We start from the raw sequence: 12,360 nt of genomic DNA on the forward strand, positions 1-12,360 counted from the left end.
ATCCGTAGCCCTTGTCTCCAACTAATAAAAATCTATCTCAAACCACCTAGGAGCATAGAAGGTGATTGTTGTGCCTGTGCTGTACCTTTCAGAGAACTGTAGACATGTTCTGATTGAGTATTAAAAGGCTTAGATAGAGTGGATCAAAGAAGATGTTTCCTATAGTGGGGGAGTCTAGGACCAGAGGATACAGTCTCAGAATAGAACGATGTCAAAGGTTACAGTGAGAAGGTAGGAAAATGGGGTTGAGAGAAAAAATAAATCGGCCATGTTCGAACAGTGAAGTCTCAATAGGCCAAATGGCCTAATTTTGCTTCTATATCCCAGATTGTGTTGGTTTCCAGGGTTCATAACATTTCGGAGGAATGAGATTTCCATGATCAGCTGAATGAAAAGCCTTACCTTTATTTCACCCTGAATTTTATTAAGTCCATGTCCTTTGGTTTCCTCCCAAGCAGCAGAACAGTTTCTCCTTTCTTACCCTATCTAGCTGGCCAGTGGTGTAGTGGCCTGGCTTTAATTGACAGGTAAGCAAAATTTGTTTATGGAGGGAATAGAAGAGGTTCTATGAGCAGAAATAGTTGGAAGAGATTTAATCTAAGATTTTAACATTTAGGAAAAGGTTTTGATAGAGTTGTGTTTTCCTTTTCGTGCCTTGTGACATCGGGCAGCATTTTTGCCCTTTCCGTAGCATTGGACTGTTTTTTACGAGACCGAGTTGTTAGCTCAATGCTCAATGCGACATGGATGGAAAGCACGCAAGTAGCCAGCCGGATTCAAACTCAGGACCATTTGCCTCGAAGTCCGGTACTGATGCCACTACACCACCTGCCAGCTTGATAAAGTAAGAAAGTAGAAACTGTTCTGCTGCTTGGGAGGAAACCAAAGGACATGGACTTAATAAAATTGACAGGAGAACCAGAAACATGAGAATTTCTCCGTTATATAATTAAATATTCTGCTTCAGAATGTGTTGCTTTCAAATTGGGGTTAGGATATCAGGGCAGGGGATAGTATGAAAGCAGATTTAGTAGTAACTTTCAAACCAAAATTTAGGTAAATTCTTGAAGAAGAGGAATCATAGAGTTATAGAACACTGCAGCATAGAAATAGCCCATGTCAAATTATTATTCTGTTGAGTCCCATTGACCTGAATCTAGACCATAGCCCTCCACTCCCCTCCCATCCATGTATTTATTAAAATTTATCTTAAAGGTTGAAATCGTAGCCACATTTACCACTTCTGCTGACAGCTCATTCTGCACTTGCACCGACTTCTAAGTGAAGATGTTTCCCCTCATGCTCCCCTTAAATATTTTACCTTTCATCCTTAACCCATGACCCCCAGTTTTAGTCTCACCCAGCTTCAGTGGAAAAAGCCTGCTTGCTTTTACCCCATCTATACCCCCTCAAAATTTCATATAACTTGATCAAATATCCCCTCATTCTCCTACGCTCAAGAGGTGGAGGAAAGATCACAGTCGGTGGGCAAAAAGTGAGTGGAAGTTCAAAAATGCTGTCTGGCTATTTCTGTCGCCATTGCTTCAGTGCTTACTCCACATACAGATCATGCCATTATGGTCAGGGCATGTGACTATCTTTACTCTGGGAAATGCGGTTTATTTTTAATCCGCAGCCAGCAATGAGACATGGTAAATTATCTTTTCACGGCCCAGGTATGTATTACTTTCCCCACATACTCACATGGCTGAGCTGGGAAATAGTTGACTGAGTGTGTGGGGGTAATTTTTGCTTCTACCTCCTCATCTGCTGAGGGTCCATTACATAGTATGTGGTGTTTGGACTTGGACCACCTGGGACTTGGGGGGGTTGGGGGGATGAGTCTGGGTTCAGAGTCAAACCGTGCTTGAAGGAAATCAAATCAACTATAAGAGGCATGATGCTCCATGACCTCTCTACTGCCATGATGAGGTCACTCTTGGGCTGGAGGAGCAACACCTTTTATTCCATCTGGGTAACCACCAACCTGATGGACACTAACTTCTAGTAATGTTCCCCCGCCCCCTTTCCTCTTTTTCCATTCCCCATTCTGGCTTCCTGCTTGCTTCTTCTCTGCTCCTCAACTGCCTGTCACCTCCCCCTGGTGCCCCTCCTCCTTCCCTTTCTCCCATGGTCCACTCATTTACCTTTTCCACCTATCACTACCCAGCTCCTAACTTCATCCCACCCCCCCCCCCACCCACCTGGCTTCATTTAACGTACTTCTTCCCCTCCCTGACTTCCTTATTCTGGGTGCTTCTTCCCTTTCCAGCCCTGATGAAGGGTCTCAGTCTGAAACGTTGACGGTTTACTCCCCTCCATAGATGCTGCCTGACCTGTTGAGTTCCTCCAGCATCTTCTGTGTGTTAACTGTAGGAGGCCACTGCAGTGCTGGAGTTATAGTCTGCCAAAGCAGCACAGACCTAAATTTACACCCCAAACACATAACTCTGGGCTTGGGCTCTGAGTCTGACCATACTGAAGATCTGTAGTGCCTTGCCACATCTGGTTTCAACCAAGCTTCCTGTTACTAATGGTTATTCGAACTTGGCGCTAGCTACCCTTTGTGTTTTTGGAAATGATCGGGGGGCGGGGAGTGGTGAAGGGAGGTTCAGAGATCCCAGTGAATGAGAGCAAGGAGTGGAAGGGAAGGAGTTCTTCAGAAGAGTCCTGAGATACCAGAGCCTGTTCACTGTGAGAAGAATGTTGAGCAACTATTGAGATGGTTTTAAAATTGTGACGATCAGTTGCTCTGGTTGGTGAAGTTATAAAATAGACTCTTAGAGGAACCTCCCTTTACATGGAGAGTTGTTCATGAAGCAGTGATCCTTTAAAGTTTAGGGGGAAATGGATTAAACATTTGAAATGGAGAAAAGTACAGAACTTGATAGAACAGTGAGTTAAGCTGTAGATTTTTTTAAGCCATTCCATGTACAATCGCTGGAGTGGCCTCTTTGTGCTGCAGATCATCATTAATTCATCAAATTTGGCTGTGATGTTTCCATGGTGATGCCCACAGAAAATTGTTGGGGGTGGAAGGAGGCAGAAAAAGTAATTCTTCAAAATGCTTTGCACACACTGAGGTTTTTCCCCACCTTTTTTAAGAAGGAGTTGCTGCAGCAAATTTTTCTCCAAACTCCTAAGCAGAACAATGTGATTTTTTTCTAAAAAAATATATTGGACATGTTGGGTGATTGCTAGGATACAAAGACTAACGACTTAATTTTTAGTTAGACATCTTCTGCCCAAGATATTAATTGACCGTTGCTTTAACATCTTACCCAGAAGCCAGCACCTGTGGGTTTGGGGCATTGTGTCAGCAACACACAATGGCAACACGGTAGCATAGCGGTTAGTGTTCGCTCGTACAGCACCAGCAACCCAGGTTCAATTTCTCCACTGTCTGTACATTCGCATTGTGACTGCCTGGGTTCCCTCTTTGTCATTGTGATTCCCTCCCACATTTCAAAGATGTATGGGTTAGTAGGTTAACTGGACACGTGTGTAATTAGGCAGCGTGGGCTGGTCGGGCCAGAAGAGTCTGTACCGGAAAACTTTAAAAATCAGCATTAAGCCTTCCTGGCAAACAGGATCTGATTCCCATTGGGTGCGTTCTCTTGAGGCAGAAATGATTCATGGTTCTGAGGTGGGAACGGATAGTTGTCGACGGTTAGAACTTCATTGTGTCTATTTTTGTGTAATAGGTGGCTCTGATGGGACATCATTATACGATTGCGTGTGGCGATACAATTCCAGTGTAAACGAGTGGACTGAAGTTTCACCCATGTTGCAAGCCCGTGAATACCACAGTTCCGTTGTACTGAAGGGACACATTTACATTCTCGCCCACGACAGCCTAGAACGCTACGATCACTCTATGGACAGTTGGGAGGCCCTGCAGCCAATGCCATTCCCCATGGACAACTGCTCAAGCACGGCTTGTCGAGGCAAACTATACACCATCGGAACCCTTACTGGCGAGGAATCGATGGCAATTCAGTGCTACGACCCTGAGGTTGACTTGTGGAATATGGTGACGTGCGGCTCATTGCCTCCGTGGTTACTTGTGCCAAAGATGGTGACTCTCAATGGATTAATATACTTTGTCCAGTAAGTTTGAAATGACTTGTGTTGTATGGAGTAAGGAGATTGTCAATTTATTAGTGAATGAAGGCATAATGGCGGGCTATGTTGGGAGGGAAGGACCAGATTAATATATATACTTAAATAAATTCAAGATTACTTATTTTAGTAAGAGGTACAGGCATGATGGACTGAATTGATGTCGCCTTCTCCAGTGTTCTGAGGGTGGTAGTGATTATCTGATTTGGCCCCAATGACTATGTCTGAGAAGTTTCTTGTGGGTTTGAAGGCCAGTATTGTGGTTAGTCACTTTTCAGACTGTGATATGACTGTAAATACAACTTTCCCAGGATCCCTCCATGGAAGTGGGTGATGAAGTTTCACCTGGGGCTGCATCCTTTACATTGTTCCTGTGAGTTCTTCCATGATTTCCTTTCCCTTCACCAGCACCACCAGCCCATTTCCCACATCAGTGGAGCCCAGAGGTTCCCAGCTACAGCCTGTGACCCTTTCCTGCAACCGGGGCTAAAGCCAAGAAATTTGCTTATGTATTTCCTTCTATTTACTTCAGTTGAATTGGCCTGGAGTCTGGGGAAGGGTTGTCCTGGGAATTAGTTCTTTGTGAGGAGAAAGAACTTGTATTTTTATTGTCTTTCATGGGGATAATTGGTCATTGAGTATTGAAGGGTGAGCTGTGAGGCTTATGGCTTTGGGGTGGAAAATATTTAAGTGTCTAAGGTGGATCCTGTGACTTAATGACTGTTTACTGAGATTACATTGACCAGTCTGCATTGGACCTGCAAGTAATTTGCCCCAACAACTGATGAAATTTTTATCCACAACTAAGCAATTCTTGGTTACTGCTATCGGTTTCTTTTCAATATCACAAGTTCAGAGAACTTCCAACACAGTAAGAGCCATCGCACATGTGCAAATTTTGTTTAGAAAGAGCTGTTCAAATATTTTCGCCCTGAACTTCAGTCTTGCATTGTGTTTATTTCAGTCCTGCAAATAACATTTGAGCCACATAAGTGCTAGGCAATGACCGTCTCCAACAAGAGAGGCTCTTACCATCGTCCCTTGACACTCAGTGGCATCACCATCACTGAATCCCCTATTATCAACATCCTGGGGGTTACCATTGTCAGGAAACTGAACTGGTCTAGCCATATAAACACCGTGGATATCAGAGCAGGTCAAAGGCTAGGAATCCTGTGGCGTGTAACTCACCACCTGACTCCCCAAAGCCTACAAGGCTGAGGTCAGGAGTGTAATGGAATACTCGCCACTCGCCTGGATGAGTGCAGCTCCCTCAACAATCGAGGTTTGACACCATCCAGTACAAGGTAACCCACTTGATTGGTACCCCTTCCACAAGCGTCCAATCCCTCCACCATTAACGAACAGTTGTAGCAGTGTGTTCTACCTACAAGATGCACTGCAACACACACCAAAGTTCCTAAGGCAGTGCCTTCCAGACCCATGACCATTACCATCTAGAAGGACAAGAACAGCAGATACCCGGGAGCACCACCACTTGGAAATCCTCCTCCAAGTCACTCACCATTCTGACTTGGAAACATATCGCTGTTCCTTCATTGTCACTGGGTCAAAATCATGGAATTCCCTCTCTAACAGCTCTGTGGGTGTACCGACACCTCAGGGACTGCAGCGGTTCTGGAAGGCAGCTCATCACCATCTTCTGAGGGTAACTAGGGATGGGCAACAAATGCTGGCTCAGCTGGTGATGCCCACATCCCGTAAATGATTAAATTTTAAAAAACGCTGCTTCTGCCACACTGTCAATCAGTGGCTTCCAGCTCATATTTTTTTATTTAAGGACAAATAATTATGTTTCCCTGAAGTAACACACTGCTACTTCTGACACACAACTACTCTGTAAACAAGCGGGTCTGAGAGACACAAACAGCAACTGTCTGTAATATAATCACGTTGCTAACTGCGTGAGTTCTGATTTAGATCAACATTTTTGGTAGTTCACCTTCCCCACCCAACTCCCCAGTTTGGCTTCAGCATGGCTACTGACTGTTAAAGTGTACAGACATATGGATGGGTTTTTGAATTGCGAAAGCGGTGGCTAACAGGGAGGTGGGATTGCATCCAAGTCTGTGCTTGGTATCCACACTCGCCTGAAGAAGGACACCATTGTTTGCCCTTGCCTCAGTGACGGTACTGAGACCATTTGTTGCCACTTCGGTAGATGTTAAACAGCCTGAAAGTGAGCAGATAGATCCTGCATCTATTAACTACATGGGGGTAAAAGTGGTGCCTCTTAAACTAGATAGAAGTATATAAAAATATTTTTAATGTTTCAACATTAGCAAGTTTGATTGACAACTTTAATACCAGTATTTATTATTGTAGAGTAAATGGATATTGGGTTTGTGAACAATAATGGATGCCAAGAGTATCATGTGAGGGAATTGTGTCTGACTCTGAGGTCCTGAGCTGCTAATATTAACCCCTCAGCGAGTATCCCTAACTCTGTTTCAATTACCTCATTATTGTTCATGGAAACTTCCTGTGAGCAATTGGCTGCCACTTTGATTGTTGCAAAATACAGACATCAATTAAGCTCTATTAAATAATATTCTTGAGGCTGTGGAAGATGCCAAATAATTCCAAGTGCTGGAGGGAAAAGAAACATTTGAGAGCCACTTTTTTTTTAATTTGGGGTATCTGTTTGAGGATGCATATTCTGTTTGAAATTGTACTTGTGTTGGGTGGTGGATCGGCTGATGGTTCATTGATTTTATTAAAGACCAGCTATTCCTCTTTCTCCTCAGGGATGACTCTGCAGAGGTTGATGTGTATAACCCAACAAAGAATGAATGGGACAAGATCCCACCCATGAATCAGGTACAAATGGAACAGGGGAGAACGTTCAGCAATAATCATTGTTCATCTGGTTTGCAGTGATGGTTGGTCTCTGTAGAATCTGTCCCAAGTTTTGGATCTGAGGTCTGGGAATATAGTGGGAAAAATGGAAATATAGGAGAGGCCTAGAGGGTGGGAATGAGATTCAACTGGAATGAGCTCCTTAGGGCAGGACAATAGAGGAAATTAGAAATTGAGGATGAGTTTGTTGGTCATGAGAGTGGCTTAGTTCCAGTGATCCTCTGAACATCCAGTTTTAAGAAACCTGTTCCATTTCCCTGCCATGCTGAGTCTTGTTTTTTCTCTCTTACCCCAGGTCCACGTTGGGGGAAGTGTGGCTGCCCTGGGGGGAAAGCTGATTGTTTCTGGAGGCTACGATAACACCTTTGAATTATCTGACGTAGTTGAGGCCTACGACTTTCAGACTGGCTCCTGGGCGATTTTGGGTCACCTTCCTCAACCTACCTTCTGGCACGGGTCTGTCAGCATTTTTCGACAGTTCATGCCCACTGCCCGGGTCTCCTTCGAAGGAACTGCCAATGACAACCAGAACATTGAAATAAATAGTCTAAATCTGGCCCGGTATCGAAGGAATCTTCACAATGAGAACCTTCGCCTTTTGCACTGATCCCATTGGAATGAAGGCTCAGACGTGTACAGTGAAAGCTACTCTGGCATCCTCAAACCAGCTGGCTGCCTCCAACTTCCAAAAGATTGCCAACAAGTAGTGAACTGTTTAGTGTCAATTTAGTGATTGTCTTTCCTTTCATTTAAAAATTGTCCTTGTTGCCACCATCAGCAGTCACTGGTCTGACCGAATTTGGTTTTGCCTTGGTTTGCAAATATTCCCTGGGTTTTAGCATTGACTGCTGGCTTGATTATTCATTTGGAGTTCACTAAAAATAGGAAGATAGAAGTTTTGTCTTCCTGGACTTCTTATCAATTATCATTTGTTATAAAGCATTGGTTAAGAAAGAAAATTTACCTTTATATAGCTCCAGATTATATCCAGTTAAAGCTTCACTTGCAGTCAGTTTACTTTTGAAGTTCAGCAATGTTGAAAAATGAAGGAACCATGCTGTGCATAGCAGAAACCATGAACAGGAATGTGGATAATTATTTATTTTAATGATAATGCTTGAAGGAGAGATATTGGAATGATAGGACATTGAAGAAAACACTAGTAATCAGGGAGATGGAATCATTGTTTAATGCTCTGAGAAGAGGAACGTAACTTTTTTTTCTAATATGAAATTGATTCTAAGTCATACAAATCAGACAACATTCACAATCGTGAAACCAGGGCTTGAGTAGGTCAAAAACTGAGGGCTTTCTTTTGCGATAATCTCCAGACCAAGCTTCTAAAATGGCTAATGTTGTCATCAAATTCCAGGGCTGCTGTTGCTGGGCTGGCTGAGGATAAATTAGAAAGTGCAACTACAGTAAAACTTTAATAGTTTGGAAATCCCAATGTTTAACAACTGGGTCGCTGCATGCTCATTCCTATGCTTCCTACAAATACACACGAATCCTGATTTCCATGCTCTCTTTAAATTTAGTGTTTGCTGGAAATCTTATTACTAAAGTGTAAAAGGAGAATTAAAAGTGTCTTGGAATATAAATTGAAATACTAATCAGTAGTTCAAAAAAATCTGCCAGTTCAGCACCACTGAAGTCCCTAGTATGCTGGTTTAACAGAATTCTACTTTAATTGGAATGCTGTAATGCTGGCACAAAAATTATGAGATGATTGGCCTCTTAATGTACTTTGATTCTTGTGAATGCAAAAGTCAACAGATGATCTGTCACATGGCATTGCAGATGCTATTTAAAAACGTCACTTGGTGTAAACACTGTCAGGTGCAGGACTCTTCAATGAAGCTGCATGTTACAGTGAGGTCCTACTGTAAGTTTAAAACCAAACTCTGTTTGGGGATGGGCAAGTAGAGACTGAACACAGCTTAATATTGGGTACATTTGGCTTTGGCCTTGTACTGCAACTGTTGCACAGATTAGTGATATTTACTTGAAAGTGTTGATGGTTTTGTTGGCTTTTGAAAAGATCTTGTTGCTTAAATTCAGTACAACACTGTGTGACCCTGAGCGATGGGAACCGTGAAGGTGTCAGTTCCATCTTCTGTCTGGTGCCCTCCATGATCCACCAGCTTTCTGTGATTCACTGTTGAAAGACCTGGATTCATATCAGACCTTTCATAACCTAGGAAATGCGAAAAGTACTTTATAGTAACCTAGTACATTTTGAATTGTTAAGCAGGGTAATAATTTGGGCAACTAATTTGTGCAGACAAGGTTTCACAAATTACCCAATTAATCATTTGCAGTTTGTTGATGGATGTGTGACACCAGATGCAGGTGTGAAAATAGGAAGTGATTTGAGCTACATATGTTTTCTAAACATCAGAAGAATTTTAGCAGTGATGCTATTTTTTAATATGGCAACAGTAAGAGCATGAACTATTGCTCACCCAGTCAGACATGGGAACCATTGATACTTCCAGCTATTGAACAGGAATTAAAGGACTCCAGGCAGACTTCATCAACAGTCCTTTGAAAGTACTGTCTTTTTGCATTTTAAGGTTGAATCTGATTAGATTAAGTTCTGAATGAATCTTAGATTGTACTCCCCAATTCTAAACCTTCACTCAAATGGTGATATGGTATATTTTAATTTGCTTCAGTTTCCCCACAGTCCTCAATCCCCTCAACAATGTACCACCCAAATTCAGAAGGATAGAATCTGCTTCTGGTAAAGGCTTGTTCCAGATTATCTCCTCTGAGTGGAATGGATGGGGTACTTGCATTAATATTTATAAAGTGGAAATAACGAGAGTGCAATTAAATATTTCAGTTTGGAATAAATCACAAAATGAAAAATTTTGTCTGTTTGCAAAAACTAATGCTGTGGATAACTTAGTGATGTGAATACAATGTGAAACAAATTTGCTGGAAGCAGGATTCTGTCCATTTGTTCGGAAGGATGTCAAATGTGTAAGAGTTTTGCTCATCTGTCTCTTATTCCTAAAGGCACTGCCTCTTGCTGGGTTACGATTTGAGGCCCTATTTTCCAATCATCCATTATTTCTCTGTCAACTTAACTCACTAATACTTATATGAAAATAGAGCAAGTCATTTGATCACAGTTGGAACTGAGATATCCTCCCTTATGATTTATCCTTCTTCCTTAACTTGGTGTACTGAAGCCAAGAGTAGTCCCACAGCCTGGTGGCTGAGGTGAGATAGTAGAACCTGTGCCTTTGCTGGTTCAGAGTTCAGCTCAGGTGGAGAAACTTCCTTGAAGATTTTTTTGGAACTTTGAATTACAATATTATTATTTTATATATTGAAGAGAAATGAACACTTGAGAAACTTAACAGTTGCCTTTCAAAATCTCTGGCCTATGCTGTGAGTTTTGAGCACTATTTCCTGGTTTTATCTTGAGTTTTCAGTGTGTATTGTTGAAGTGCAGTGAATTGTTGTATATACATGCAGTTTATATTGAAGTTACACTACAGATTCCACTAAATAAAATGTTTATACTTCAAGCTTGACAGTGTTTTACACTTTGGCATTTAGTTATCATTAAATTTTGAGTCTTTGTCTTTCTCAGTGTGAGTTTTAATGCTGGTGGGTGAAGATGGTGAAACACAGAGCAGTCCCAAGATCATTGCAAATTAAATAATATACTTCAGTCAGATGATGAGCAAATGAATGCTGAGGTCTCCTGTTGTGTCGGCATTGACCATTGATATTGTATCTTAGCTGTCATTAGTGAGGCAGTACAATATTGAGATCGAGCTTTTTTCCATGCAGCAGATTCCCCCTCTCTATGCAGCTGATGAACCCAAAGGAACAGCAGAGACTGCTACAGTTTGGCACTACCGTGTCACAGGAGTTGCCAGTCGGTGTTGAACTCAATATAAGACTGTCCTAGCGATTCCAGCTCTGGATTTTTCCTTTGGATTTACTCCTGAAGCTTCCCCATGTGTGGGTATAGCCACAAGGCAATGGAAGTTTGAGATCATAACTCCTTGTTGAGCTGCCAACCACAGCCGACGAACCCCAGCTGCCCAGAGCGACAGGTTTTAAGGTGCCAGTAACCTGCCTTTGCCCCTTCTGTCAATTGAAACAGTTCCACTGGGCTGAGCAGCTAATCCACATATCAAGACTAAGAGCTGGACTTGGTTGTCAGAGGCTATTTGAGACACATGCCATTAGGAGCATCTAATAGGTAGTGGGAGTTTATACTCACTTCTTCCCTCTTCCCAAGGCTATGACAACCTTAAAGAACCAAAGAATGCTAAATAAATGATAAATGTAAGCATTTATCTCAAGCAGTGCTAGTTTTCACATTTACTCAATACAACCCACCATCACAATGAAATGAGTGATTGATCATTTGATTATGAGAAGTTACTACATCAGTTACTACATCATGGTCCTATTGGTGTAGTCCAATGGACTTTTTAAAGAAAATCCACAGCAATCCACACTGCAGCTTTTACTAAATTAACAAGGAAGTACTCCTAATGCTATCCGGGAACAGATTTGGTTTGTGAATTTCCTGTATTATTTTTCATCATGCAGGCTTATATGTGGTCCAAAATGACTTGGGCACTAGTTGGGAATTATCTGTAAAACTATGGTTTGGTTTAGTTTGACCTTTGTTTTTTGAGAAAATTTCCTCTATAATAGCTTTACTACTACTTAAGCATTTAATAATTCACACAAACTTGAATATGCTACCAGTATGCATTTTGCTACACATTTCATACTTCATTGTCATTTGATTATTCCTTTAAATTTAGAAAATTTATCTTGAATAAACTTAAATGAATAAATCTAATGCACATGTGACAAATATCCAGAATTTGTCATCAGTTTTTTGTGAACCTGAAGTATTTTGTTGTTTGTGATTTAACTTGCTGCCACTTGCAGTATGTTTACCTTAAAGTTCAGTTCTTCTGACAGCTGATTCCAAATTTGGTTAAGTAATTGGCATCAGATTTATACAAGATAGCTACAATCCATCTTTAATTATTTCCTAATAATTAAAGATTAATTAATTCTGTGGTATCTGGCTTGCTTCCTGTCCTGGTTTTTGTAGTTCAAAGACAAGTAGATGGCAGCAACATTCACTTAGGATTTCAGTCAAGTTAAAAAGCATCAGCTGCAATAACTTGCCTGTAACATGTATCATTACACACTTTCACAGGGCCACAAGATGAAAAGTGGCCAGCTAGCCCTGATTTCCAAAGCCTGTCTACAAAGTGCTATTGTTAATGGATTGGGTGGTGCTGACTGTAGGTACCCACGACAAAATTCACTGGTCAGCTATTATTACAAACATTATTTTGCATA

At 41.6% G+C, this 12,360-nt stretch overlaps 1 protein-coding gene across 3 annotated transcripts in view; it reads left to right on the forward strand.

Annotated features, from left to right (window-relative positions):
- klhl21 (kelch-like family member 21) overlaps window positions 1–11,849 on the forward strand; it is a 43,249-nt gene extending 31,400 nt beyond the window's left edge. For all 3 annotated transcript variants that reach the window (XM_063033391.1, XM_063033390.1, XM_063033392.1), the window contains exons 3-5: window positions 3,705–4,110; window positions 6,891–6,963; window positions 7,298–11,849. In XM_063033391.1, coding sequence (XP_062889461.1) covers window positions 3,705–4,110; window positions 6,891–6,963; window positions 7,298–7,609 — 791 coding nt within the window. In that variant the 3' untranslated portion in view covers window positions 7,610–11,849. The remainder of the gene's footprint in view (window positions 1–3,704; window positions 4,111–6,890; window positions 6,964–7,297) is intronic.
- Window positions 11,850–12,360: the final 511 nt, after the last annotated feature.

Source organism: Mobula hypostoma, chromosome 25, assembly GCF_963921235.1.
Source record: "Mobula hypostoma chromosome 25, sMobHyp1.1, whole genome shotgun sequence".
In the NCBI taxonomy this organism is placed as follows: Eukaryota; Metazoa; Chordata; class Chondrichthyes; order Myliobatiformes; family Myliobatidae; genus Mobula; species Mobula hypostoma.